Source organism: Rousettus aegyptiacus, unplaced genomic scaffold, assembly GCF_014176215.1.
Source record: "Rousettus aegyptiacus isolate mRouAeg1 unplaced genomic scaffold, mRouAeg1.p scaffold_m13_p_7, whole genome shotgun sequence".
In the NCBI taxonomy this organism is placed as follows: Eukaryota; Metazoa; Chordata; class Mammalia; order Chiroptera; family Pteropodidae; genus Rousettus; species Rousettus aegyptiacus.
Window position 1 is genome coordinate 76,631,288 of NW_023416310.1, and position 26,309 is coordinate 76,657,596.

General features: G+C 35.2%; 1 protein-coding gene across 3 annotated transcripts; it reads right to left on the reverse strand.

Moving 5' to 3' along the window:
- Window positions 1-419: 419 nt before the first annotated feature.
- On the reverse strand, window positions 420-19,465 carry SPDL1 (spindle apparatus coiled-coil protein 1). Of its 3 annotated transcripts, none has more exons than XM_016160163.2 (13): window positions 19,346-19,465; window positions 18,663-18,740; window positions 14,960-15,142; window positions 12,916-13,092; window positions 10,437-10,631; window positions 9,740-9,889; window positions 9,542-9,640; window positions 9,357-9,467; window positions 7,196-7,336; window positions 5,183-5,286; window positions 4,455-4,642; window positions 2,185-2,512; window positions 420-952 (listed from the first exon to the last, which is right to left on the reverse strand). In XM_016160163.2, exons 3-13 carry the CDS (start codon window positions 15,116-15,118, stop codon window positions 805-807), a joined length of 1,800 nt encoding a protein of 599 aa, XP_016015649.2. In that variant the 5' UTR covers window positions 15,119-15,142; window positions 18,663-18,740; window positions 19,346-19,465; the 3' UTR covers window positions 420-804. The 3 variants fall into 3 exon arrangements, 2 of the variants coding, with proteins under 2 accessions (XP_016015649.2, XP_036080836.1); XR_004952140.1 differs by lacking the exon at window positions 420-952 and adding an exon at window positions 964-1,831 and having other exon boundaries at window positions 1,888-2,512; XM_036224943.1 differs by lacking the exon at window positions 420-952 and having other exon boundaries at window positions 963-2,512.
- Window positions 19,466-26,309: the final 6,844 nt, after the last annotated feature.

The following is a 26,309-nucleotide window of genomic DNA, read 5'->3' on the forward strand; positions in this document are numbered from 1 at the left end:
TAATTTTGTGTGTCACCTGGGCTGGGCCATAGAGCCTATATATGTGGTCAAACATTATTCTAGATGTTTCTGTCGGTGTTTTTGGATGAGATTAACATTTATATCTGTAGACTTTGAGTAAAGCAGATTTCCCTTCAGAATATATGAGCCTATGCATGCAATTAGTTGAAGCCCTAGATAGAACAAAAGACTGACCTCCACTAAGCAAGGGAGAATTCTGTAGCAGATGACCTTCAAACTTAAATTGTGACATTGGCTCTTGAGTCTCCAGCCTGACAGCTTTTGGAATGAAGATTTTGAACTTGCCAGCCTTCGTGTGTACATTAAGCCAATTTCTTAAAATAAGTATCTATTTATCTAGTACAGACTAATACACACATCTATAGTATATATGAAATTAAGTTACAGACAAGACTATAATCATTTAAAGAAAAAGATTTTTATTAAGTTTAGAATTAAAAATACAAAGATGAACATAGGTGTTTTAAACACTGACAAAACCCAATTACAATATAATATGTGGCTCTGATGGTAAGTGTTAATATCACTTTGAAAATCCATACACAATGCAACAGATTTAAAATAACACTTTTTTTCAGTTAATAGTTTAGTCGCTGTAATTCATAGAAGCTCCATGAAGTGTCATCACTTGAGGAACTCCCTGATTACAGTCACAACCAAATTTAGATTTGGTCGAAGTGGGAATATGCCAGGTCCCGGCAAAATGAGTAGAAAGAAATGATCTTTAAGCTCCAAAGCAATGTTTTGGGCAAGTGGTACCTTGTTCTTATTAAAGAGAAATCTTTACTGCTGAGGGCACTGGGCCTCTGGAGTTGATTTAGAGGACACATATAGAATAGAGTGCGATTTCTTACAAGTTTTCTTTTCCAGTTTGCTTGAAGTTTCTTTCCCTTCTTTAACTTCTGTTTGAAGCTTTGATTCAGCAGCTAACCTACAGGCATTAAAGCATCCACTCTGAATTCAAGTGTGGTTAAGAAAAATTAAAGAAGAGATAATCCTCTAGTATAATGGGCCTCTAATGAGACATAGTGATTTTTTGGTGTACATAAGGAAAAAAAATTATAATTGGATGCAATTATAAAATTAAGAAAACTAAGTCACTGCATTTCTAAAAGAACCTTTTAATATCAATAGACTTAGTGTTTTAAATGCCTAACGAAAGACCTTTAAGGTCATAAAAAGTCACAGCAAAGCCTAAATTAAAGAATTAACATATCACAAGGGCGCCTATCCTGATAAGTACGCGTTAACAAAAAAATTAAATGCTAAAGCACTATTTTAATGTCAGCATGACATATAAAAGACAAAATGCAAAATAAAAATAAAATGGAATTCTGGGCTGCAGAATAGTCTCTCATTAAAAAAACCTCAAATTGAGTTTCAACTAGCAGAATAATAATATAAGAAAGAATAAACAGTGAAGAGATATTTCCTTTCTACTTACTTTCTCTTGCCTTTTGACCTCTATTATTTTAATTTTTGAAAAAGATAAGACCCTTAAAATGTGAATTCTATAGAGACACTCTATTTTAGTCACAAATGCAAAATATGTAGAAACTAGAAACCCTTAAGTTTTGATACAAAACGAAATTGAATTTACCTTTGATATTTTAAAATGTCAAAATGGGTATCAAAACTCATTCTTGAAGGCTTAGGATAAACAATTTCAAAAAGCCATAAAAATTTTTACCTAACAGTTTCCACAAGCTGAAATTTCTTAGACTACTAGAAAGCCTTCTAGAAGACAAGCTAATTTTCTTTCATGGCCACACTTGAACTAGAAAAAGAATAACCATATATTTATTCAAACCAACAAAGCATTCAGAAAGATACTAAGAAAAAGAATAACCATATATTTATTCAAACCAACAAAGCATTCAGAAAGATACTAGACTGTGATATTTCTGTTTCATGAAACAAAAAAGTATAACATTTAATTTCCTTAGTCATAAGTCCTTTCCCCTTGCAATAATTTCAGTCTTTCTTAAAAAGTTTTTTTTTAGAAAAGTTTTTAACAAGTTGAAGGTAGACATATGAAACTGGGGAATTATAATGCATGTAATACTAAGAAAACAGATTAAGAAACAGACAGCACAGTTCATGCAGCGATAGAGAAGAGATGGAGAGGTCTGCTGGTTGCCTTGAATAAAAGAGGACACTGACCTGGGAGAATCAGGGGTGTTTCCACTTCTTTCACTTATGGCTGGAACTTCCATAAGTTTCACACATTTCTTTTCCTTTGCTGGCTGAATATTCACGGGCAGATTTTCGTGAGGAGAGAGAATGGCTCCTGGTGTGATTACAGAAACTGTCTTTTCTAACTGCAAGGTGTTACCTTCTAAATTGTTAGCAAAGGACTGTGCCTCCTCTTTCTGAGGTGATAATCTACAAACTTCTTCAGCAGCACTGCTGGCACATATACTGTTAGACGTGGTTATATCCACAGGCAGAACCTCACGTCTCTTTTTGAGCACAGGGACTTCAATTTTCTCTGAGAATAAAAATCATTAAAAATACATCCAGTTAATAAATCAAAGACACGATCAATATAAAGAAGTAGAACTAGTTATTGATATATATTTTTTCCTTTCTTTTTTCCCATTCTTTTAAAACTCATTCATCTCTTTATTGATTTAAATTGCTTCTGTCTTTTATATCTTTCTTTTTCATGGACTCCATTAATTTTATCTTTTAAAGGTTATCTGGCTATAAATTTTCCTTAGGGAACCCAATATATTTGGCTCTAGGAAGGAACATGTAAAAGTTCTTTTCTAGAGTTGTGAAATAAGATGCATGGGACTTCACAAGACTGCAGTGTGGAGATTAGGAAGGATGTAGTGGCTAAGAGTCAAGGAATCCAGCCAGGTACAAGTCTTAGTATAAGCACTTGTATAAGTACTAGTATAAGATCTTGGGGAAGTACTTAACTTCTCCGAGCTTTAATTTCTTTACCTTTAAAATGGGAATTAAAAATACCCACTTCATTCAATATTGTGTTGTACGGATTAAAGAAACAAAACAGGTCGAATTCTCTGAATGTGGTCATTTGTGCCTATTAGCCTCACCTACAAAATATATTCAAAACCTGAGTACTTTTACCTTGGATATCTCCCCGGTTCAAACTCCATCATCATGTCCCACGGCACACTACAACAGCCTTCTACCCCAACTGCCTAACATAACATCGGTCTATCCCCTCTGAAGTCACTGAAGTAATCGCTATGTCTTCCCTATCCCTATCCCAAGGTGCCTTTCATTTTCAAAATCGAAATTTCAGTGAAGTTGGAGGACGATGGTCAAACATGGGTTTGGTGTTCCTGCTCTACACTGTTTTAAAATCGTTCTTTTCCCTTTCTCTTGCACTGCTCCTTTGAAACCCACATCATTTAGATTCACTATATTTCCAAGTCTCTTTGCTGTGTTCAGTTCAGTAGACCTTTGAAAGTCGAAATGTTAATTCTTAATCAAGAAAGCCTATTAGAATTAGGGAAGATGAGAGAAAAATAAGTCTCTTTAAACTATAAAAAACTTTACTATTGCTGACAACCTCCCCATATTGTTGAGACTAACTCGTCACTGAGACAATGAAGAGTCTTAGTCATGTGAACAGTATAGGGACAAACACTGGCTGAAAATCTATAACCTAAAATATATAACACTTTTTTTGGTCTAAGAACCATCACATTCTTAGACTTTTTTTTTTTTTACTTTTGGACTTTCATTTTTAAATTTATATATAGTAAAATCACTTTTTTTATGTATAAGATGCACAGCCTATATGGTTAGGCTATTCTCTCTCGGTGATTAAACTTGCTAGTTGTCCTCTAATATCTGCCCTACTATCTTTCCTTAATAATGGAATCCTCAAGATGTAGTTGGGAACATGAACCTGAAAATCAAGACTGCATTTCTCAGCTTTTCTTTTAGGCAGGTGAGGCCATGACTAAATTCTACTCCAGAAGTACATTGACAAACAATACATATGAAGCCTGGCTCCTGACACAAAGCAGTCCAGGAATACCTCCTCCAGACTTTTATCAGGGGTAGGAATAACTACCTCATCTGTTTAACTCCCCATTATTTTAGGGTTTCTATAAACAGTATTAACTAATATAGATCCTGGACATCAGCTGCCTCAACAAGAGTGAATTATTTGGTACTATATAAGATGCTGCAATCTTAAATGGAAGTCTCAGATGTCAAATTCTACTATACAGATATTCAAAAAAATACCTATTATATTTATGCAGACCTAGTCCCCAGTTCTCTTAGAATTTTCCTACACATTTTGAAGCAATACATCTTTTACTAGTTACATAGCCACAAATTAGTTTGTAATGAGATTTCCATAAAGCTACAGTATGAAAAATATTTGGAATGACCTCTCAGCGCTTCTCATGATTTAAAAGACAAAATATATGAAGCGTACATACCTTCAGGTTCATACTTCAATTTTAACTCATCTATTTTAGCTCTCAGTTTCATATTTTCACTTTGGAAACATTGGAGGCATCTTTCATTGGCAAAAAGTTTTCGCTCAATATCCAGAGCCCGCTGGCTCTCAAATAATGCTTTCATTCTCTGTATGGACAATTCACCCTTAGTGCTTTCATTTTCTTTGCTATATTAATAGGGGAAACCAAGAAATATTAAATAAACATAAATGTAGCTGTTAGTGCAAATCTCTTATTATATATTTAAACTGTTAATAAAAAATATACATTTCCATGGGATTTTTAATAACAAAGACAACAACGCTTTTAAATTGAAAAAAATCTCATGCATTCTTCAAAGGAAATGGACAAAGGGGAGAGATATTCTTTCCACATTTATGCATGTATAAATATAACCCTTTAAGTTTAAAATTATATATTCTTGAAAAATTTAGATAAGAATATTTTCTATGTAAAAGTTCTTTTCACTTACCAATCTAAGAAGCTAAAAGAAATAAAAATATTTAATTATTCATTAAAAGTCTTGTTTCTTCAATAATTAGCACTGACTATAGCTTGAATAAATCTCATTTGCTGCCCAGAGATATTTTTGTTGCCTTCTTTTTTGGAATTTCTTTGGTAATATAAAACGAAATCTGTAGTTACTGACACTACTTATTATAAACAAGTCAGAACAATCTCCATCTTTCCATCCAACCAACACTTACTTTAAGTTGTCGAGCTTTATCTGAAGTAAATCTGTATAATAGGTGTTATCTTTCAGAGCAGCAGAGTTGTCTGAAGGCTTAGATTCCATACTTTCATATAAACTCTAAACAAAACAATTCTTATTACTTAAAATAAGTAACATTAGTTTAGCATATGTTTATTAATGATATCATCTGCCACTTACTGAATGCTTATCACATAGCAGGAACTGCACTGAGCACTATCCACCTAACTCCCTTACCTTCTGAAAGTACAAGAATGGGCATTCCCCTCACACAGATAAGGGAACTGGTTTAAGATGCCACAGGCAAGTAAACTGAGAAGATAATTTGAACCAAGATCTGTTTCCCAAGCCTCCTAACTATACCTGTAACTTCTGGATTCCCTCTTCTTTTAAAACGGAAGAAACACACTATGGGTTTAATTCTGGCCTTTCTGACAAAGCCTCAAATTAGAAAAATATAAAAAAGGGTAGAGATACTTAGTCATTTTTGGTGCCTAGGCTTCTGAGATTCTGATGGAATCTATATAATTTCTCTAGAGGGAAAAAGTTTTTCATCTGCTTAAAAACTTGTCAATAATTTTAAAGAGTGCAGGTTAAAACCTCTTAATTAAAGTCATTATTTTCAAAGTATAGTACTGAGCCCACTAGTGGGCCACATACACCTGTCAATTGATGTACTACAAGTTTAACCAAAATGATAGTCCATTCGACAATCCTTGTAAGAGAAAGTTATATAAACTTAAAATTTTATAATATACTAATGGCTACAATTTAGAATACCTAAGAGGTTAACATTTTAAAAATGTGTCATTTATAAAATTTAATTAGTTCTTTAGTTAGTGAGAAGATATCTCTGCTCCCTAATTTATAAATTCAATTAATTCTAATAAAAATACCAACAAGGCTTTTTTGGAGCTACACAAGATGTTCATAGAGAAAAACAAGTATATAAGAGTAGCTACGAAACACTGAGAAAGAAAAGCTACTCCTACAGCATTCCTGTCAAAAATACATAGCATGATTCTAATCACTTCACACAAATTCAGAATGAAGGATAATCTACAAATAACTTGCTTTCTCTTAAAAAAAATGTCAGGGTCATGACTGATAAAGATGGAAGACTTATTCCAGATTAAGGGAGACTAAAAAGACTTGATAATCAAATACGTGTAATAATGGATTGGACTCCAGAAAGAAAAGAATTTAGGGTATTTTTGTTTTGATATAAAGGACATTGAGATAATTGTTAAAATGTCAAAGACAGCTAAGACTAGGTAGCGCTGTCAATTTCCTGATTTTGATCATTGTACATGGTTATATAAGAGGATGAACTTCAATAACATTGAGGTACAACTTACAAGAAAAGGAATACCTGGTTTGCAACCTACTCTCAAATGTTTAAGAAAAAAATATACACGGAGACAGACAGAGAAAATAATAAAGCAAATGTGGTAAAATTGACATTGGGGAACCTAGGTGAAGGGTATATAAGAATAATTTCATAAGTTTTCTGAAAATTTGAATTTCAAAAATTTTTTAAGTAGTTTATTAAAGATTTCTACAACATAATGCTGGACGTGACAAAGCTCCTACTGTGCATCCATTAAAAAATGAGGTAGACAGCATGAAAAATAATCAATTACTGATAACATGCAACATGAGGAACAAACCTTGCTGACATAATATTGAAGATAGAAACAAAAGAGTATATGATGAATGATTCCATTTATATGAAGCTCAAGAATATTTGTGCATGTAATGCTCATTGAAGAGAGACATGTTAAAAACTCACTGAGTTAAATTCTAAAGATATGGGCAATTTGAGTTATAATTTACACACAATAACAAGTATGAGGAAAGTTAGTTTACTCTGGCTCTACTAAAAAGAAGTGACCCAAACAGTGAAAACCAAAAAGAAACTAGAAGAAAAAAATTAGTAAACATATTCAAGTTAAAATATTGATATTCAACCCAAAATGTGGCTGTTTCTAAAAAGTGTTATACATACCTTAAATTTCTCCAGATTTCTAATTTCACCTAAGAGATGTTTAATTTCACCATTCTTCTGCTCTAGCATGGCAAACAATCGTTCCTGCTGCTCAAATTCAGTTTGAGACCCTTTCATTTGTAGTAATGTGGCGATTTGTAGCTGGAAAAAACCAAAATTAACCACCCCCCTCATAAGGTTGAGTGGGGGAGAGGAAGATTCTGATAACTATAGTTTTGATATAACTCATATTTTGTACATTACTTTGAACTCATTTTGAAAATTAAACTAATTAGCTATTTCTAGTCTAATAATCTAATAACTTGAAGACATTTATATCAAAAAGTGTAGATACCTATTTATGAAAGTGTAGATACCTATTTATAAAGTGTAGATGCCTATTTATGAATGATATATGAAGTCCATAACAATTATGTGTACTTCTATGAAACATAATTGAACTACATGGATTTGGTCTGGAAGCACATCACTTCAATGGTAAATAAGCCTGGCCAAATGCTGTACTTTACTTACCATAGACACTCTCATTAAGGGTCTAATGAGATTTATAAAAAATTTTAAATAACTTCAATAGTATTACGTGGGAGAAATTAAGCTACTCACATTCATAAATGTGAGATTCACAAAGCGCAAGGATGGAAAGCAAGGGTAAAAAGGCTATCTAAGAATATTGAAGAAATATTCAATATATATTTTTTCAATATATTAAGAGCAGCAATCAACTTACCTAATTATGATTCCACCTAAACCTAGAGTCGCATAGCAATTGAAAAGAAATTAACTAAAATTTACACCTAGCATTTCTTTCTGCTTCAGAAATCTCAGGAGTTCTAAAAAGTGTCAAATAGTTTATAGTCTTAAGTAAAGCAAACAATGACGTAAGAGTGCAGGTATTGCTACAACAGAGAAAGACAGTGTTTAACATTTTCAACAACCCACTTTTTGTTTCTGCTTCAGACTGGTGGCTAGACACATTTAGCCTAAGATCCAGAATGCTACTTATGTCTGAAGTAACTTCGATAGTATTAAATGGGGGAAATTATTACAGTTTGAGATATCATGGGACCGTTGGGAGATTAACAGTAGTAGCCCAACAAATACTGAAAGAAAACGGAGCAAATATGAAAAAAATTTACAAGAAAAATCATTCTCAGATACGAGAGAGTCTCAGTACATCAGGCGGCCCAGTCAAAATTCTAAGAAATAAAAGCCACAGCTATTTTTTATTAAGTCAGTACTTCTTATTTGTCAAGCATCATCTAAGTACTTTTGATTATGCTTTTATTTAACTCCAGGACAATTCTAAGAGGCAGGTTCTATCATCTCTACTTTATAGAAGAGGTGACTGATGCTCTGAAAAGTAAAAATACTTGTCCAAGGTAATGAGGCAAACAAGTGACAGAATAAAGATTCAATCCCAAATTCACATAATGTCAAGGTTTAATCACTGACCTTTCCTACTTTGGTATATCTCATCATCCAAAATAAAAGGCAAGAACTCTTCCAGACTTCAAGTTATCTCCTTAGGAGAGTTAGGTACAACAGGAATCAGGATTCTAAGGGCTGGTATAATACTGAAATCTTTCCAATGTCCACATGTTTTTGTATTACTACTTGTTTGACTAAAATGACGACCAACAAACCCTTAGCACTAAAAGGGCCTATAAGCTTGACTTAAGGAACTATGAGGAAGGTAAATACAACTTTCACCCTATAAATAACCCTTTGGGAAAGAACTAAAGAATGGTGAGAAAGCTAGTTTTAGCTGAAGCAGAAACCTTAGGGCTATGCTAAAAACAAAACAAAACAAAAAACACCAGGCCAATAGTAGGAAATAAAAACATTTAATTGTCTTTTTATTCCACCCCACTAAGATAGATTTATATGTTTCTGACAAGGCTAGTGGAGTAACTATTTAAAAAAATCAATCAGTGGATACTAAATACACTACTACTAAACCTTTACTATAGGATTTAAAAAATATATAAATAAATCTTTTGCTCAATTTAAAAATGTTGATTTTTTTCTAAAATCATGAAGTTCTAGAAACAACTTTATAAGTACACTCTTTGAAGGAAAAGATGCTTTCTTTGATATATCTGTACACGAAATACCACGACAAAACAGATTTGGTAAACCTTTGATGGTAGTAATTCTATACCTTCATTCTTTGCATCTGTTCTCTGTTAAATGCATTTTGCTTTTTTAGTGACTGATACTTGACTTTCATAGTGATAAACTGACGTTCCATTGCTGCCCTTCGATCTTCTACCTAGAAAATATCAACATGTTTAATTACGCTTGCATTAAATGAAATGCTAATTTAATCAATGAAATGTTAAGTACCTCTGCAAACAAAGAGTTGCCTTTACTACTGGGGTCCAGGGCTTGCTGGAGTGCCTGGTCCAATTGCACTTGAAGATCTTGATTTGCTACACGAGCTTTCTAAAGTCAAAAGAAAACAATTTAGCTAATAGACATTAGATTAGCAAGAAAACAACTTATTACAAATTGGAAAAGTTGATGTTACCGCCATCATAATACCTCTAAGGCATTATAGTAAGAAACTGCTTCTTTCTCTCTCTCCTCTTTTTCCTCTTTAAGCCGGTCTACCTGGCGCATTAAATTAGAATTAAGAAGTTCTAGTTGTTCTTGTCTGTACTGTAGTTCATTCACTTCTTCTGTGAGGGTGGTCTATTCAACAAGAATTGAAAAAGAGGAAACTCTCTTGAATAATCCTTTATTTAGTAGCTGCTCGGTTACATATCAGCAACGATTCACTTAAAACTAAAGAACTAGTCGAAGGTTTTAAGATGCATAATAAAATAATAAAAATTACTAAAATTTTCAGTAGAGAACCAAACAAAAGGCTCTAGAGATTTTCTTTCCTATGAATTTAGGCTTTAATTTTTAACCTTAGCCTGCAATGAAAAAACTATGTTCATATGCATATCAACTTCCAAGGGACCAACATTTTATGTTAGGCATTTATGACACAAACTAGGATCAGAGTAAATTTCTCTAAATTCTTCTAGAGGTTTCATTAATCTAAGGTCTGCTTTATGTAATCATATAATCTAAGACTTTATTATACATTTAAAAACTATATAAAACATTTTTTAATTATATCAAAATTAGGCTAAAAAACATTTCAGCCTTAAAACTAGCTCATTTGGATTATTACAAAAACATATAAAAAATATACAAGAAAACCTGAGAACATGCATGCCATAAAAATTACCTTCACACTTTCCATTTCAGTCAGCTCAATTTGAAGAGCCAGCATCTCTGAAGACATGCTTTCATGTACACGTTCAGACATTACCCGCATTTCCTCTGATTTACAAGAGAGGAGTTCCTTCTGATGATGTACTTTGTGCTTCAGCTGCTTTTCACTAAGCCTAGCTTCATCTAATTCTGCTTTCAGTTTTTCTAACTAAATAAAAAAAAAAATCACAATCTTATTAATCAAAAGGTTACCGAATGTTATCAGAACATAAGTTGCAGTACAAATTGTTTTGGTACCTGCACTGTCAAGCAGGACAAAACTATTTAATAACTCTTTCTAAAATGTCACATAGTTCCAAATCTTGGCAAACTCAGAGCATAGCTTTAAAGGAAACAAACTTATCATAGAAGGGTGAAGCCTCAGGGTGAGTCCTAGGTTAAACCTGTCTCAGTTTCATCCCTCACATATAAACATGGTAAATGACTAGCCATCAACACAACTCTCAACTGAGGCTCTCAACTGAGACTGGGTAGGTAAAACATTCAGGACCATGCCTAGCACTCACTAAATGGTTTCTGTTATCAATAAAAAACTTTTGCTTGATATCCAGGGTAATGATTATCATTTAAACTGAATTATCTTCAATAGAATTTCAACATTCTTGAACTATATCCTGACATTTATTTATTTAAAAAATTAGAGACTCTTGGCTTGACTTGTTCTCTTTTTTCTATTTTCACGATATAAAATAAAAAACGTCAGCTAAATGACCTATGTGAATGGCCATCTCTGAAAAATATCACTGACTAATCCAAACTTACTGCATGATAAGACTACTGAGGTTTCCTATTTGGCCAAGCCTAGATATGTTTTAATAGACAGTGGCATGCCTTATTTTACAAACATACAAATAATCCACATACATAACCAAAGTAGGCCTGAATTCCTGTCCCCTTTGGCTGCTGTGTGAAGAATGATTGGAACAAACAGCAACGATAGAAGCAAACTACCTGGATAGAGGGCTACCGTAGTAGTCTAGAAGAGAGATGGCAGTGATCTTCACTAGAGTGGTAGTAGTGCAGATGAATGTTTTATAGGTCAAATTCTTAGAACTTGTTGATGGATTAAATGTGAGAAATAAGTGAAAGAAAGATAGCAAATACAGCTCCAAATTTTTGGCACAATTTTAGTCTCACAAGTGATATTTGAAAATATCACTTGTGAGACTAAAAATATCTTTTGACAGATTTAGTATTTGCTCCACCAAAAAGCCATCTCTATAATTGGCCTTGCCTCAGTCTCTGAATATTTCCTGCATTGTGCTTTTTTGTTTAGGTAATGAAAATTACTGCTAAAATGAAAATAACACCGGAGTGCGTGGATGGGGGTGCCTCATTACCAGTCAGTAGTGGTGTCTCAACTAAAATTACTTTCAGACAAGCTGGATTACTATTTGCCAGAAAAGTATGAGAGATGATTCTAAGTATTACACAAAAGTATACTTTTATAGTTATATTTGTACTGCATATTAGGAAAAAAAATATATGATCAGCTCAAACATGCAAGTTCATTGATATCATTACTTAAAATGAGAAGATTTAAAAAGTCCTTTTAATGAGAAATTATGTAATAGTATAGGTGGTACACATGAAACACTGAAATTGGAAAACAGACTTCTGAGAAAGCAGGATAAAAGTAAGGCTAGAGAGGGTTCTGAAAAGTATGGACTCTATACAAAGAGGAGCCACAATGAAAGTTACGGATTCCTTCAAAGTAACTTGAAGGCACTGTGTAGACAGGGGTGCCAAAGGGGAATGACAATCACTGAATCCCCATTTATTCTGTATTTATGCTTGAAATAGAGCCAATATAATGTGTCATTAGACTAAGTGTGGTAACACAGGCTTGAGAATCAGCCTCGGTTCACATTGATTGATAATTCCATCCAAGATAATCAGTTTAAATACTGGTTTTCTCATTTGCTATATGAAGATAATAATGGTATCTCCCTTAGGGAGTTGTTATAAGAAATTAAATCATTTATATTAGTTTATCTTCAATAAACAAACTATAAAATAACAATTCTAATGTACACTAATTTACCAGAAACTTTCTGTTTCTTCTGTGGAACTACAGATATACCACTAACTATAGTGAAAGCTAGGGGATTAATCCTTCTGAAAGAGGACTACCAGACCATGCACTATAAAGAAAGAGATCATGTCAGTCACTAAATTAAAACTCCACAACGAACATTCAGTTACTAAAATTAAATAATTGCATTTAATCGGCAGAATGTTACTTATACAAGTTCCTTAGATAAACTCTTGTTTCTCAGTATTTCCTTCCACTCCTAACATTAAGATGATAGAACCCTTGACTTCAGCTAGATTGCAAAGATAGTATTAAGAAAATCTTTATCACCTAATGTTTACAGACTGCTGAATAAGAATGGAACATTTTCTGTTGTGAAGTACATGGACATCCAAACCTTATTTTTTAGTTCATTCACTTCCTGTCCATGGCTTCTTCTCAGTTGTTCTTCTAATTTCTCTAGGTGCATTTTTTGATCTTGTTTAATAGCTTCACATTCAGAGCTTAAACTTTCTAACATTCGACTCTTGAGCTCAACTTCTCTCTGAAGAGTATATTTTTCTTGTTCATAATTCTGAAAGCAGATTCAATTTTAATTCAGTTGCATGAAAATAACTTAAAGCCATCATATATAAGCAGTTCTTACCTTCAATTGTTTCATTCTTGTTTTATACATTTGCTACTTTTTAAGTAACAGTTACATGTAAAATCTGGAATAATTTTGTAGCCAATCAGTCTTAAAAAACCCCTATGGGTATTTTGAGACTGCGTTCAAGTCTATGGTAGGGATATGGTAATTCCTTCTATGCACTGCCAAAGAAGTAAAAAAGGGTTTCATGGCATGTCAATGTGTCAAGTAATCTCTGCTAGGGAGAAAAAAAAAGTAATAACACTTAAGTTCTCCCATGAGAATTACTTGGTTTAATAATAATATCCTCTATTAATAGCTCTTAATAAAAGGAAGAAACAGTGGACTGGGTGTAAAGTGAAAAACTAATCAGCCCTTACTTTTAGAATATAGTCACCTGAGAAGTGTTCACAAATGACTATTTGAATGAATATTCCTTTGAGATGATAGGACTTTTGCTCACTGACAAGAAAGTGTAAAGATAAAAGGGGCATCAATCAGTTCAAAATCCTTCAATAAGTTTTAAAAAATAAGATTAAATAAAAGATAAAATGAAAAAGTAAAAGCTGCCATTAGTTATTTTTACCTGCTTTATTTAAATTTTGTGATGGAATTCACATGTTACTGTTTACTAAATAATCTGATTTATTCAGCTTTTTCAATAAGCATGTGTCTGACATTAGGGATACAGCAGTCAAAACACAACAAAATCCCTTCTCTCATGGTGTTTTTAATGAGGAAGTAATTAGCACTGCAGAGAATTGAGTGAATAATGGAAAATATACAATACATAGTCAGGGTCAGCCTCTCTGCTGAGGTGACATCTAACAGAAACCTCAAAGTTGAGAACTCAATCCATCTCAAGTGAGGTATGAATAATTCAGATGGAGGCAACAGCTCGTAGGAAGCTCATAAAGCAGGACTAGTATAGCTAAGAACAAGAGAAAGTAGTTTGAGGTGAAGTCAAAGGTTGGCAGGGGTGAGATCACATAGGGATTTGCAAACCCAGGTAAGAAGCTTGGATTTTTTATAAATATAATCGGAAGCTATGGTATGTTTTTAGCAGGGCTGTGACATTTCTTGTATATTCTTTGATGACTACTTGGCTGTTGTATAAAGAGTGAATGATATGAACAGTAATGAGGGAAGCAGGCAACCTGGTTAGAAGGCTACAGTAGTAACCTAGAGGAGAGATGATGGTGGTCTGGACTAGAATGGCAGTAGCGTAAATGAATGTTTTATAAGTCAAGTTCTTAGAGCTTACTAATGGATTAAATATGATAAATAAAAGACAAAAAAATATCGAGTAAAACTACTATATTTCTGGTTCAAGCAACTGGATGGATGCTATTACATTTACTAAATAAGCTAAAGAAAACTGCAAAAGAATGTGTGGTTAGTGGGCAAGGGAATCAACTCTTCTGTTTATATCAAGTTAGAGATGTCCATTAGCGGGCAAGTGAATACACAAGTCTAGACCTTAGGGGACAAGTAAGGACTTGGTTAGTGTCATGGGGCATTTAGATGTTATCTAAAGCTATGAAACAAGTGAGGTTACTTGTTTCATAAGAAGAGTGCAGACAAAACCAAATATAAAATCCAATACATGAAGAGGGCAATCATAAATTGATTTTTCAAACTCGGAACACACTGGGTCAAAAAGTACATTAGGAATTCATTTAGTTCATTCCCCTTTACTGGGTGAGAACTAGATCTAAAATCTTCGGAAAATAAAAAGAATATTAATTACTAGACAACACAAATCTTCAATAGCTAAGAACACCCTAGTAAACAGAGAAGTCTAGAGTCCTACCTCAGTTATGATCATTATTTCATTACGACATTTATCTAATTGTGTCTGCAATTCATTTTGACTCTCTACCAGTTGTAAACCATACTGTGCAGCTTTCAGTCTCTCTTCTTCAACCACTTTGAGCTTGCAACGAAGATCTGCAACTATATCTTCCTCCATAATTTTTCTCTATTTTTTGGTCGGCTGTAAATAGAGAAAATAAAAGTATTTAGCTTAAAAAAAACTTCATATAATGGTATCAATTAAAATATATATTTTTTCAATACCACTGTGATACAAAAACATAGTATGAAAGAGTTTCTTCCTGATTTTTAAGTGGTTATATTTACATTCTTGTTCTAAGAATGTCTGATTTTATTACCTGATTTGTGATCAAACAGAGCAAAAAAAAAAGATAAATATACTTAATTTTGCTCCTAAGAAATGCAGTATCTGGAAACTGTTCAGTTGTTGTGTGCTAAGCTTCCTTAAATGCTGTTAGGGTGAGTCTCATAATTATACCATTATACAGGTAATCAAGTTAAGACAAGAATGAAAGAAATCAAGAAACTTTATAGTAGCATGACTGCTACTTAACATATAAAAAGGCAGCTTTGAATAAGGTTCATAAGAACCATCACGTCCATAATTTTTCACAATAGTGATGACTTCCTGAACATATTAAATTTGCCACATTAAACATGCTTTATTGAAAACAGACTCACTAGTGTTTTCCTAGTTATTCATAAGAGGGCATGCAAAACAGAAACCATGTTCAGAGTAATTAAAGAACACTGCTGTCATTTTATATTTTTAAGCAAGGATTAAATTATAGAGAGACATTCCACTTTAACTCAGCCTCTTAAGCCAGGCTCAAACTCAGCCTTGCCTTCAAAGGGTAACAGGCCATTATTAAGGTGTTCCCTCATGTCTCCAATCAATCTAGTCAAGTATGTTCTTGAATGCCTTGTATGCTGAGTCCACTTTGAATATTTCAGATACATCACACGTCAAATGGACCAAAAAACTCTTTTTTTTCATGAAACTTACCTGCCTATAGGAGAGACAAGCACTAACCATATAAAAATTAAATGCACTAGCAAGTAGAAGTGGGGGGAAAAACCTGAACAAGGGAACTTAGAACAAGTTCCCCTTAATACCAATTCAAACATGTGTATCTGTTTGAACTGATATTGTTTAGGGTGAAATTTAAAACAAGTATTGGAGTGGAGGGAGGCCGTCAGATGACTTCTGAGCAAAGCCTTGGAGAGTATAAGAGAATGAACCCATGTACCTATTTAGGGAAAGAATGTTCCAGGTATAGGCATAGTACTATAACAGAAGGAAGCCCAAAGAATGTGTAAGACAGAGTTCAGTTCACAGGAGATAATAGGGGAGAACAGGCAGATCACACCATTGTAAGCTTCTTATCTCTAAGTAAAATGGGAAATTATTGCAAAGTCTGGGAAAAGAGGGCTGATACTTTAAAAAGATCATTTTGGCTGCTATTTTAAATATTTTGGAGGTTAGCCAGTTGAAAGCAGAAAGACCAGGTGAGATGATTGCTCACACAACAAGGTTGTTGCATGATGTGAGAAATGGTCAGATTTTACATATATTTGGAAGGTAAAGCCAACATTTTCTGACAAATGGAATGTCAGATTGTGAAAAAGAGAGAAGTCAAAAATGCCTCCAAGGCTTGTAGCCTAAGTAACTAGTAGAATAGATCTGCTATTAGCTGAGGCATCAAAAACTGTGAGTAAAGACTATTTTGGACAGAAAATCAGAGGCTTAAGTGTTGGGCATGAAATATGTCAAGTAAGCAGTTGACTACAATGAAAAAGAGAGGGATCTAGGCTGAAGATAGAAATTTGGGTTATTAGCATAAATCCTTGAGCCTTGATATCACCAGAGGATGAGCATAATTAAAGAAAAGAGGGCCAAGGAGTGAGCCCCAATACGAGACAGGAAAGAAAAACAGCAAAGTATTAATTAAACCGAGAGGATGTACTGTCCTGGAAGTCAATTAACAAAAGTATATTAAGGAGGTACATGTGATTAATTGTGCCAAAGGCTAAGTCAAGTAAGGTGAGAACAGAGAATTGGCCATTGGATTTTAATTCAGAGGTCACTGGTGACCCTAAGAGGAGTTTTGGTGGAGAGATGGGGGCAAAAACCTGGCTGGAATAATTTGGAGAAAGAATAATATGAGAATAGGGGACAGCAAGTAGTTTTGCTGCAAAGGAGAGTAGATAAATGGGGCAGTACCTGGAGGGGAAATAGGATCAAGTGTTTTATTTTGTTTTGCTTCATTTTTAAGATAACAAATAAATTAAGAAAAATTATTACAATTCTAAAACGTTTAAGAAAAAAAAATAACCGTATGCTTGTATGCCATGGGATAGATCCAAGAGAGAAGAAAAACTGATATAAAAGACATGGAGAATTGCTGGAGTGATAAATAAAGAGGATGAGGTCTAACGTACAAGAACTAATTTTAGACATATGCATGAATATTTCATCTATAAAAGAAAAAGCAAAGTATTATGGGTACAGACATTGATAAGTAGGTAGATATAGTGGTGGGAGTATGCATAGTGCCCTTCTAACAGCTTCAATTTATCTGTGAATTAGAAAGCAAGGTCTTTAAGAATGAAGATGTAGGGGTTTTAGAAAAGAAAAAATAAGTATCCCACGTTATCCAAAGCTGGCATTAACTGCTCTAAAATGCAAGACCTTTCCCAAGCTTGTACATAATGGGGCCAGCCACTAACTGTTACACTGTTAATTTATATTTGTTGAGGATTTGCCATTTGACAGGCAAAGTGCTTTAAACACATTATTTCACTGAATTGAGTATTATCATCAAACATTTACTGAAGAAAAAATAGAGCTAGCCTCAAGACATCCCCACCAGCAATGTCCAAAGAAGCCAAAATATTAGCTCAAAAGAATTAAAAAACCATTCAAAACATTTGCTGGAATTCCTATTATGTGTCAAGTACTGTGCTATTGCTGAGAACATGATGATGCCCTCCAAACTAGACAATATCCCTGCCTTCTTGAATCTTACAGTCTATGAGTGGAAAGGCATTAAATCAAATAACTGTACAGTCAAGTTACAAGTGTGGTACGTGCAAGAGGGGGAGATGTACGGTGCTTTCTGAGACCGTAACACAAAGGCTGTCCTAATCTGGTTAGTGGGGCTAGAGTAGGGGGAAAGATGGACAGGAGAGATTCCCTAAGGAAGTGACTTTTCAGAAGAGGCCTAATGGTTGATTAAATGTTAATCAATCTGCAAAGAGAGGGTTGAATAATAACTATATCTAATATATGTCATACATTATGCTTGGTGCTTTGTATACTTCATTATATTTAATCCTCTCAACAACCCCATGGGATATAAAGTATTTCCCCTAATTTACACATGTGCAAACTGAAGCACAGAAAGGTTAAGTAACTTGCCCAAGGTTTATCAGCTATTAAGTGTCTAAAGGAAGTGGGAACCAGGATCCGGATCCAAAGCCTGGTGTTCCTAACGTCTTTTCTGTTCTGCCTCTTGGAAAGAGCATACACAAAACATTTAGGAGACATAAAGCTCTGGGAAACAGGTTGCCTGAGCTCTTACCCCAGATTCACTACTCACTGGCTGCATAAACTTGGAACTTATTTAATAATGTCTTGTTTTGTCATCCATAAAATAAGGACAATAATATCTACCTACCAGGATTTTTGAGATTAAATCAGCCAATGGGTGAAGAGCAATTAGAGCAAAATCCGACCCGCAGCTGTCTGGGGAAGCCTGTGCAATAGAAATATAATGTGAGCTACATATGTGATTTTTAATTTTCAAGAAGTCACATTAAAAAATATAAGTACAGGTGAAATTCATTTGAATATTTTGCTTGATCCAGGAATCCAAAATATTATTTCCATATGCAATCATTATAAAAATCGAAATCCGGGGTGTATTTTACATTTATAACATTTCTCATTTGGACATGTGGCTAGTGGCTATGGTACCGGATAACATAGAACTACTGTTTCTTCCGGAGGCCGGAGGCCAACCCCGCCTTCCATATTTATGCAGAATCCCCGGGGGGCAGCAAGGCGGCCCAACGGAAAATTGAGACCGGCTCGGAACTTGGTTTACACGAACTCCCGTGTTCCGCTGAAGAAACTGTTCTGGCTAAACGCCTGGGCGAAGACCCAGGCCCCATGTATCCTTCGGCTCTGCTCTCTCCTCCCCAGAAGCCCTTCTACGCTGTTCCCCACTGCTCCTCGCCAGACGCACTTCCCTTCAGGCTCTTTGCCCCTACCTCCCTCATTCCTGTCCCCTGCTGCTACAGGTGGCGACTGGTGGTGGGAGTTCACCGCGCCCAGGTCCGTGAAGGTAGCTAAACTCACCCCAGAAACGTCAGCCGATTCACTCAGCTCGCTCTCCATAAAGCGCCAGGGAATTTTGAATGCAATTCCCGCGAGAATACGCACTTCTCACGAGATGTTCCGCCCAAGCCGCACGTAAAGGAAAAAGCGAGAACGTCCATCAGAGTGCCCCGCCCACCTTCTGCGACTTCCGTTTCGCAAGCGGAGAGCTGAGGGGGCGTGCGGTAGCGCAGACGTGACTTAGTCTTGTCAGCTTTTCTCACAGTTGGTTTCTTCGGTGTGTAACAAGCTTTCGCTTTTAGTCACCGTGTTTTTTATTTTGTTAAAACGATAGTACCTTCTGGAGAGACCGTGCCCCCGGAAGGTGAGGCAGTGGGGAATTCTGAGAGGTGGCGGCCTCATACTCGATACCAGTGCATTGGTCAGTGTGTGCTGTTAGTGGTCTGCTCACAGATACTTGTCATATGGGTCCAGGAATCTGAATCAGTGTGACAGTGCCAAAAGCATCCTAGGGCAGAATCACAGGTACCTTTAGCTGACAGACCGATGGCTATTACAATGGCGTTAACATTTGAGCCTTCCCCGTGTACCAGTACAGTGTTAAACTTGACACAGGTTGTTCTCATTTAAGCCTGCCAACAGCCTTGCGAGGTAGTTACAGAGGAAAACAGAGCCCACAATAAGAAAAGTGTTGGCCAAGTGGTAGAATTAGAGTTTGAACTAATACAGTCTACTGCTAAGGCCAAGCTCTTGCCTGTGTGTTTAAATCATGAAGTTATGTTTTGTAAACTTGATACCTGTTCATTATTCAAAAGTTTAAGCAATCAGAAATAATAATAAGCAACATTTAGTGAGTACTTCTGAGCCCTAGCTACTGTTCGGTGGATCATTTATTTTTAAGCCTCTTTTCTTACCTACTTAAGGGTTTGGCCATATCTCCTCTCTTATTAGTTTTTTTCTGTTTCCTGTTGGCTCTTTCCTATCGACATGTTTTCATCTCAAAAAATATAATGTGAGCTATATGTGATTTTTAATTTTCAAGAAGCTTTCTTCTCAATAATACTAACCTCCCTTGACCTCAATCAGCTACCACACAATTTATTTGCTTCTCTTGATAACAGAAGTCCTGGGGAAAAAAGTTTAGACTTGCTATCTTCACTTTCTTACCTTTTATTATAACTTTTTGCCACTTAAGATTTGAGTCCCTACCCGTCCAATGAAGTGGTTTTTCTCAATGTCTCCATTGAGTTCTAGTTTACAAAATTCATTATTTAGTCCTCACTTCTCTTGACATTTGACAGAGTTGATTGCTCTTATTGAGTCTTATTTTAGGTCTTAGGATGCCACACCCTTCTTGCTTTCCTCTTCTTAGTTTCTTTTGCAGATTTCTGTTTTTTATTGAGCTACGTCAGGCCATAAAGGATTGATCTGGGTTTATTGCATGCATTCAAGCATAATTAGCAAAATTATAGAAGTTACCCATATCACAATTAAGGGCATTCTTTAGGAAGTGTCTGTATAGGATGCTGCTACTACCACCACTGGACACTAGATGTCACAAGTGAAATGAATTCTAGATGGTCCCAGCTTGTTTAGATAAATGGCTTATGATTCACAGTTCCATGGGGAGCTCAGCAAAGAGAATGTAGTCAGCAGTAATGTAATGGCTATGTGTAGAGCCAGAGGGGTGATAAGAGTAATTTGGATCATTTCATAAACTATATAAATGTCTAACCAATGTACTGTATACTCGAAACTAATAATAAAATAAAATGGTAAAAAAAAAAAAAAAGATTCATAGTTCCAGGTGCAGGTCCACATACTTTGGCACTAAATGCCAAGGCTCAGAAAAAAAAAGCATATAGCTGTCATTTTGAGTTTACATAATGAGAGATGAGATTTTGCCTCCTCACACAGAATGGTGAATTCACCAAGCATAAGAAGAGAATTTTGATGCTGGGAAAAACACCCCCCTACACATACCCCCACCCACTCCCACCACCAATACAATTCCTAATCCAGCTGTTCAAAACTGGGATAGACATCTGTAGTAAACTGGCCATCATTTTTTCACTGTGCCTGTTCTAGTGAAATGATATATTGGTTATCAGAAATGATGTAGGAGGGAGCGTTGCATTATACTGAAAGCTGTGTATATTTTGACATGAGTTTACTGATTAAGTTTGTTTTGGGGACTATAGGTGCATTGTCTCTGTCCTCAAGAACTTAGAATTTAGTGGAAGGGGCATTTACTAAACAATAAACCCTTACTTAGAGTATGGCTTAGACTTTCGTGGTCCTTCATATTACTAAGTAAAGCTCCAAGCTAATCTTTTTGGGGTTAAGAATAAACCCAGGTCTCTGAGACATAAAGTTTGCAAATAAATGATAAATTTATAGGATGAGCCAGGAGTTGAAGTGTTGGAAGTTACAGTCAAGGTCACTTAAGGTTGTGGTCATTGAAACCTGGAGAATGACATCAAGAAAAGAGGCAGGGACGGGGGCGGGGGAACAAGAGGGGAGAAGAGGGGAGAGGAGTGCAGGCTATGTGCAGGACTTTGGTGATTGTTTTAATTCATGGAACAGGAGAAGAATAGAGATCTGACAAAAGAAACAGAAGAGCCATTTGAGATCAAGAAATTGAATCGTCGAAGCCCCCTTAGTGATGATATCAAAATGAATAATTTTACCAAAGGGTGGGTGTGATTAATAATAATAATGAAAATGACAGCTCAGTCTGCAGTCTCTCCTGGCCCTGCTATGCATAGCACCAGGTTCAGCTCTTCGTGAGCCCTATTGCTATACTCCTTTATGCCCTGAAGAGGTGCAACCCTCACTCAGAGCAAAGGTGTGCCATTCCAATACTGTGAGTCTTTATTGGTTAACTTTCCAGCATTAATACCCTCCTCCTTTTCCTGCCAAAGCATTTTGATTATTATTTAGGTAATTCGTCTTTGCCTTCGTTTTCAGCCATGTGGATTGTTTAAAATTGATACTACCCTTCAACTTTAGGGTATTCCATCATTCGCGTTATAATAATTGGTTCGGAGGTGTGCATGTGACTGAATCCAAGTCAATGAAATAAAATGAGAAATTCACTGCTGGAAAAATGGATTTTGTTAATCACTTCTGTACTTAAACTTTGCAGCCTAGAGTTGCCAGCTGCCGTCTTGGGTCCATGAAGCTTAAGTCTGCTTGAAAGACAATCAGAAGCAGAGCTGATAAATAGCAAGGGAGAAGACAGTTCTGGTCATGCCGTTTGGGCTTTACATGAGGCTCTCCTTGAAGCTTGAGATGTCCCTGAACCGTTTAATTTTTCTCAAGTGGATTCAATTTGAAATTCCTTGTTATTTGCAATATAGAGTTTTAACCAATACACTCTCAATAATACTTATTACTGAGCATTAGTGGACTAATCAACCTGTCAAGTTCTTATTCTACATTTAGGATTTTATGAGGCTAAAACGGAAAGTTGCTAATTTCCAAAGAGAGCATCTAGTGATGGCTCCTCTGAGAAAAATCCTTTGGTGGAACCAGAAGGAAATTTTATTTTAAATGAAGGAGCATTATATATAGTGGAGGAAAATGAAGATCCTAACAGCTTGCACGTAATCCCTTTCTTGGCACCACTTCACATTACCATTACACCCCTGTTAAGCTAACTTCTTGAGGTGATTTTAGCATCTAAGCCAGTTAGAATTAAGACTGAATATTTATATCAGTTGTGGATTTCACTTGCCAAGAATAGTACCTACTCCAGTTAGTTTGATATAATGTACATTAAAAAATACTAGCATCTTAACTTTTCAACTATCCACAAGACTGCAGTTGCTACCTATAAGTTCCTGTCTTTTGGTATTCATTACATATTCCCTTTATTTCCCGACATTACCTCAACTAGTTGAGGCTCTTTATCCACTACAGTGTCCCAGATCTGCACTACTGAATACAAACATATTTACTAATTATTTGTATTACTCACTATTTTGATGTCCCAAATTTCTTTGGTTTAATAAAGTGAGATGGAATTAAACTTAGGGTCCTGTTCATTCTATAAGAGGTTGAAACTATCACACTGTGTGTATGTGTGAATTCGGTGGAAAGAAGTGACTGCCTGATGTTGTAATGCTTAGTTTAATGTATTTTATTCCTAGGAAAAACAACTTGAGAGTGCACATAGTTAAAGGGGAAATTGATGTCAGCACCCTCAAGGAAGCAGCTGAATACACCTGTTAAGTAATGCTCACCTACCTTCTCTCTGTTACCACTAGGTGACAGTGTTTGCAAATATTTTATGTGAAGGAAGGGTCTTTCTCTTACAAAAATTAGATTGTATTGGTAGATAACGGTTACCTTGCTAGTTTCAGCTAGATTAGCTAAATGCACATATTTGTTATAACCTACACTCTTAGTCGTTTGAGATTAAAATTATTTTTTATCTGGAATACTCTTCTCCTACTTAGTTTACTCGATAGACAAAATGTGTCTATCAGAATTCATATTGTGAAGCCCTAACCCCTAGTATGACTATATCTGAAAATAAGAGCTTTAGGAAGTAATTACAATTAAATAAGGTCATAAGAGCGGAGCCCTAATTCAATAGGATTGATAGAATGAGAGATCTCTTTCTCTTTCTGTGCAGCACAGAGGAAAGGCCATGTGAGCATACAGTGAGAAAGCACATCTGCAAGCCAGGAAGAGAGCCTTCACCAGAAACCGAATGGCCAGTGCCGTGATCTTGGACTTCCCATCCTCCAGAACTGTGAGAAATAAATTTTCTGTTGTTTGAGTATTTTGTTATTGCAGCCTAAGCAGACTTCTATACTCTACCTCATACTTTTCCCTGGAGGTGCCTATGACTAATGGTAAAGAATACAAATATGTGTTCTGGAGTCAGCATCTGGGTTCAGTTGCAGGCTCTGTTTTCTAGTAGTGGTTGCATTTAACAAATTGCTTAGCCTGTCTAAGCCTCAGTTTTCCCAAGTACAAAATGGGATACAAAGTACCTATATCAGTAGGTCATTGTGGAGTTTAAATGAGCTCATACTTTTTCAACTCTTAGTATCATGTCAGTAAATGGTAGCTATTATTAAGAGCATTGCCTCAGCTCAGATGTCACTTTTTTAAATCCTAAGGCTAGGGCACATTCTCTATATATGGTTCATAGCACCCTGTTCTTAGCCTTTGGAACACTTACAATAATTTATAGCAATTTGTGTAATTTATGTCCATATTCCTCAATGAACTATAAGCTCTTTAAGTGTAGAAAAGGCCTATATATGTTTTGCTCACTATGGCAAGTGTCGTAGTGCTTGGGACATGCAAAACACTAACATCAAGTTCGATGAATATGGGAAAAATGCAATTCACTGATTTATGTAGGGAATCTATAAACTCTTTGAGAGATCAAAGCCAAGTAACTTATAAAAGAATTACTATTCTTAATCCTAAGTTTAAAAAGCTGAAAATTTATTAATCAGTTGATAAGAAACAATTAAATGTCTCAGAGACAGTATACCAAATAAGTAGTTTAGGATATTTGATATCCTCTGAAATTTTAATTGTTTTAGTCACCTATAACAATATATTTCCCTCACTTGAACCAATATTTCTTTATTGAGAATTTATGTATTGATGTAATTTCTGGAATTCAAGCATTTTAAATTGTACTGGGGAACTTGGTATATAAAATAACCTAATTGGAGAGCTCTGTAAAGCAGAGAATCTTTGGCTAAAGTAAATTTTCACTTTTTCCTAATATTTTATTATGTCTTAGACATATTTTTCCTGCAAAACAAACCTCACACAAGTTGGCCTATTATTTTTCCCAAAGTAGAAAATATTAAAAAGGGTATACAATTTCAGTAATCTTAAAGTCCTTTAATTATGAAATGATCACCTTCACGAGTAAGGCTCAAAAACACAGTAATGAGAAATGTTAGTTATTTATCTTTGATAGATAATTTTATGTTTCCATAGTTTTCTAAAATATGAGAAACAAAATGTTTTATGGTCTTTATATGCCTTACACAGACAGTTAAAGCTCCCTTTTTCCTATCATGATAATAAAAATTTAGGCAGCCTTGATACTAGACTTGATCCTTTCTTTGTATTAATCATTATTTTGCTATTTTATTTGCCCCTCCATTATCAGGCAGGATGCTCACATCTGGCTTCACCACAAATGAACTCCATCAACTCCCCCATGACATACTACATGCTGGCAATATTTGGCTACTTTTGATAAATTGGTCAGTCTTGTGAAATACTTCGCTGAGCTAAAGTTCTGGAACTCATCATGTGTCCTCTCTGGCAGTCATGTCTTCCTTTGGCTCTCGAATTACCCAACCAGTTGGGGTAAAGCCTATATCCTCCCACAAAGCTTGCTTCTTTGGAAACTCAGATCTATTGATTTTTGGCACCAAAAAGTCATTATCTTACACTTTCTGTTAGATCAGGGCTGAGTAATTTCTTGGGGGTCATTAACCTTTTAAATATTAGAGGACTAAGTCCCAGGGATCACAGTGCATTTAGCAATTTGTAAGAAATATCAGAGGAATACAGTGTTCTGTATGACAACATTTGAATGTAGCAAGGCCCAGATTATTTTTTTCATTCTTTTGAATTAGTGGAGAGGTTAGTATCAAACTCTTACCCCTAGGTCAATCCATCCATTTGTGTACAGAGCAAATCTCTATGCACAGAAGTATGACTTCTGAATTATACCAGCACATAACCTATACCAGCACATAACCATTATTATTATTTTATATGATCGAAAGCAGGGAGTTATAAAAGGGTCTTGGGTGAACATTATCCTCCCACCTATAAAACTCCTGGCAAAGGGATTAATAGGTGTCCTGTAAAAGTGGCAGAGTTAACTTCTTGAAAACAGCATCCCATTCTAAGGATTTAAATCTTCCAGCCAACATAGAAAAAATAAGTTTAAAAAGTAACATTTAATCCTTAAATATGGTTGAAGGTT

Bases quoted from the DNA above. Each gene is read 5' to 3' on its own strand.
- SPDL1 (XM_036224943.1), bottom strand. From the start codon at position 15,118: ATGGAGGAAGATATAGTTGCAGATCTTCGTTGCAAGCTCAAAGTGGTT. The intron at 13,093-14,959 runs GTAGGACTCTAG...ATCTGCTTTCAG, and splicing joins AAATAATGATCATAACTGAG to AATTATGAACAAGAAAAATA. The intron at 2,513-4,454 runs GTATGTACGCTT...TTTTATTCTCAG, and splicing joins ATTGAAGTATGAACCTGAAG to AGAAAATTGAAGTCCCTGTG.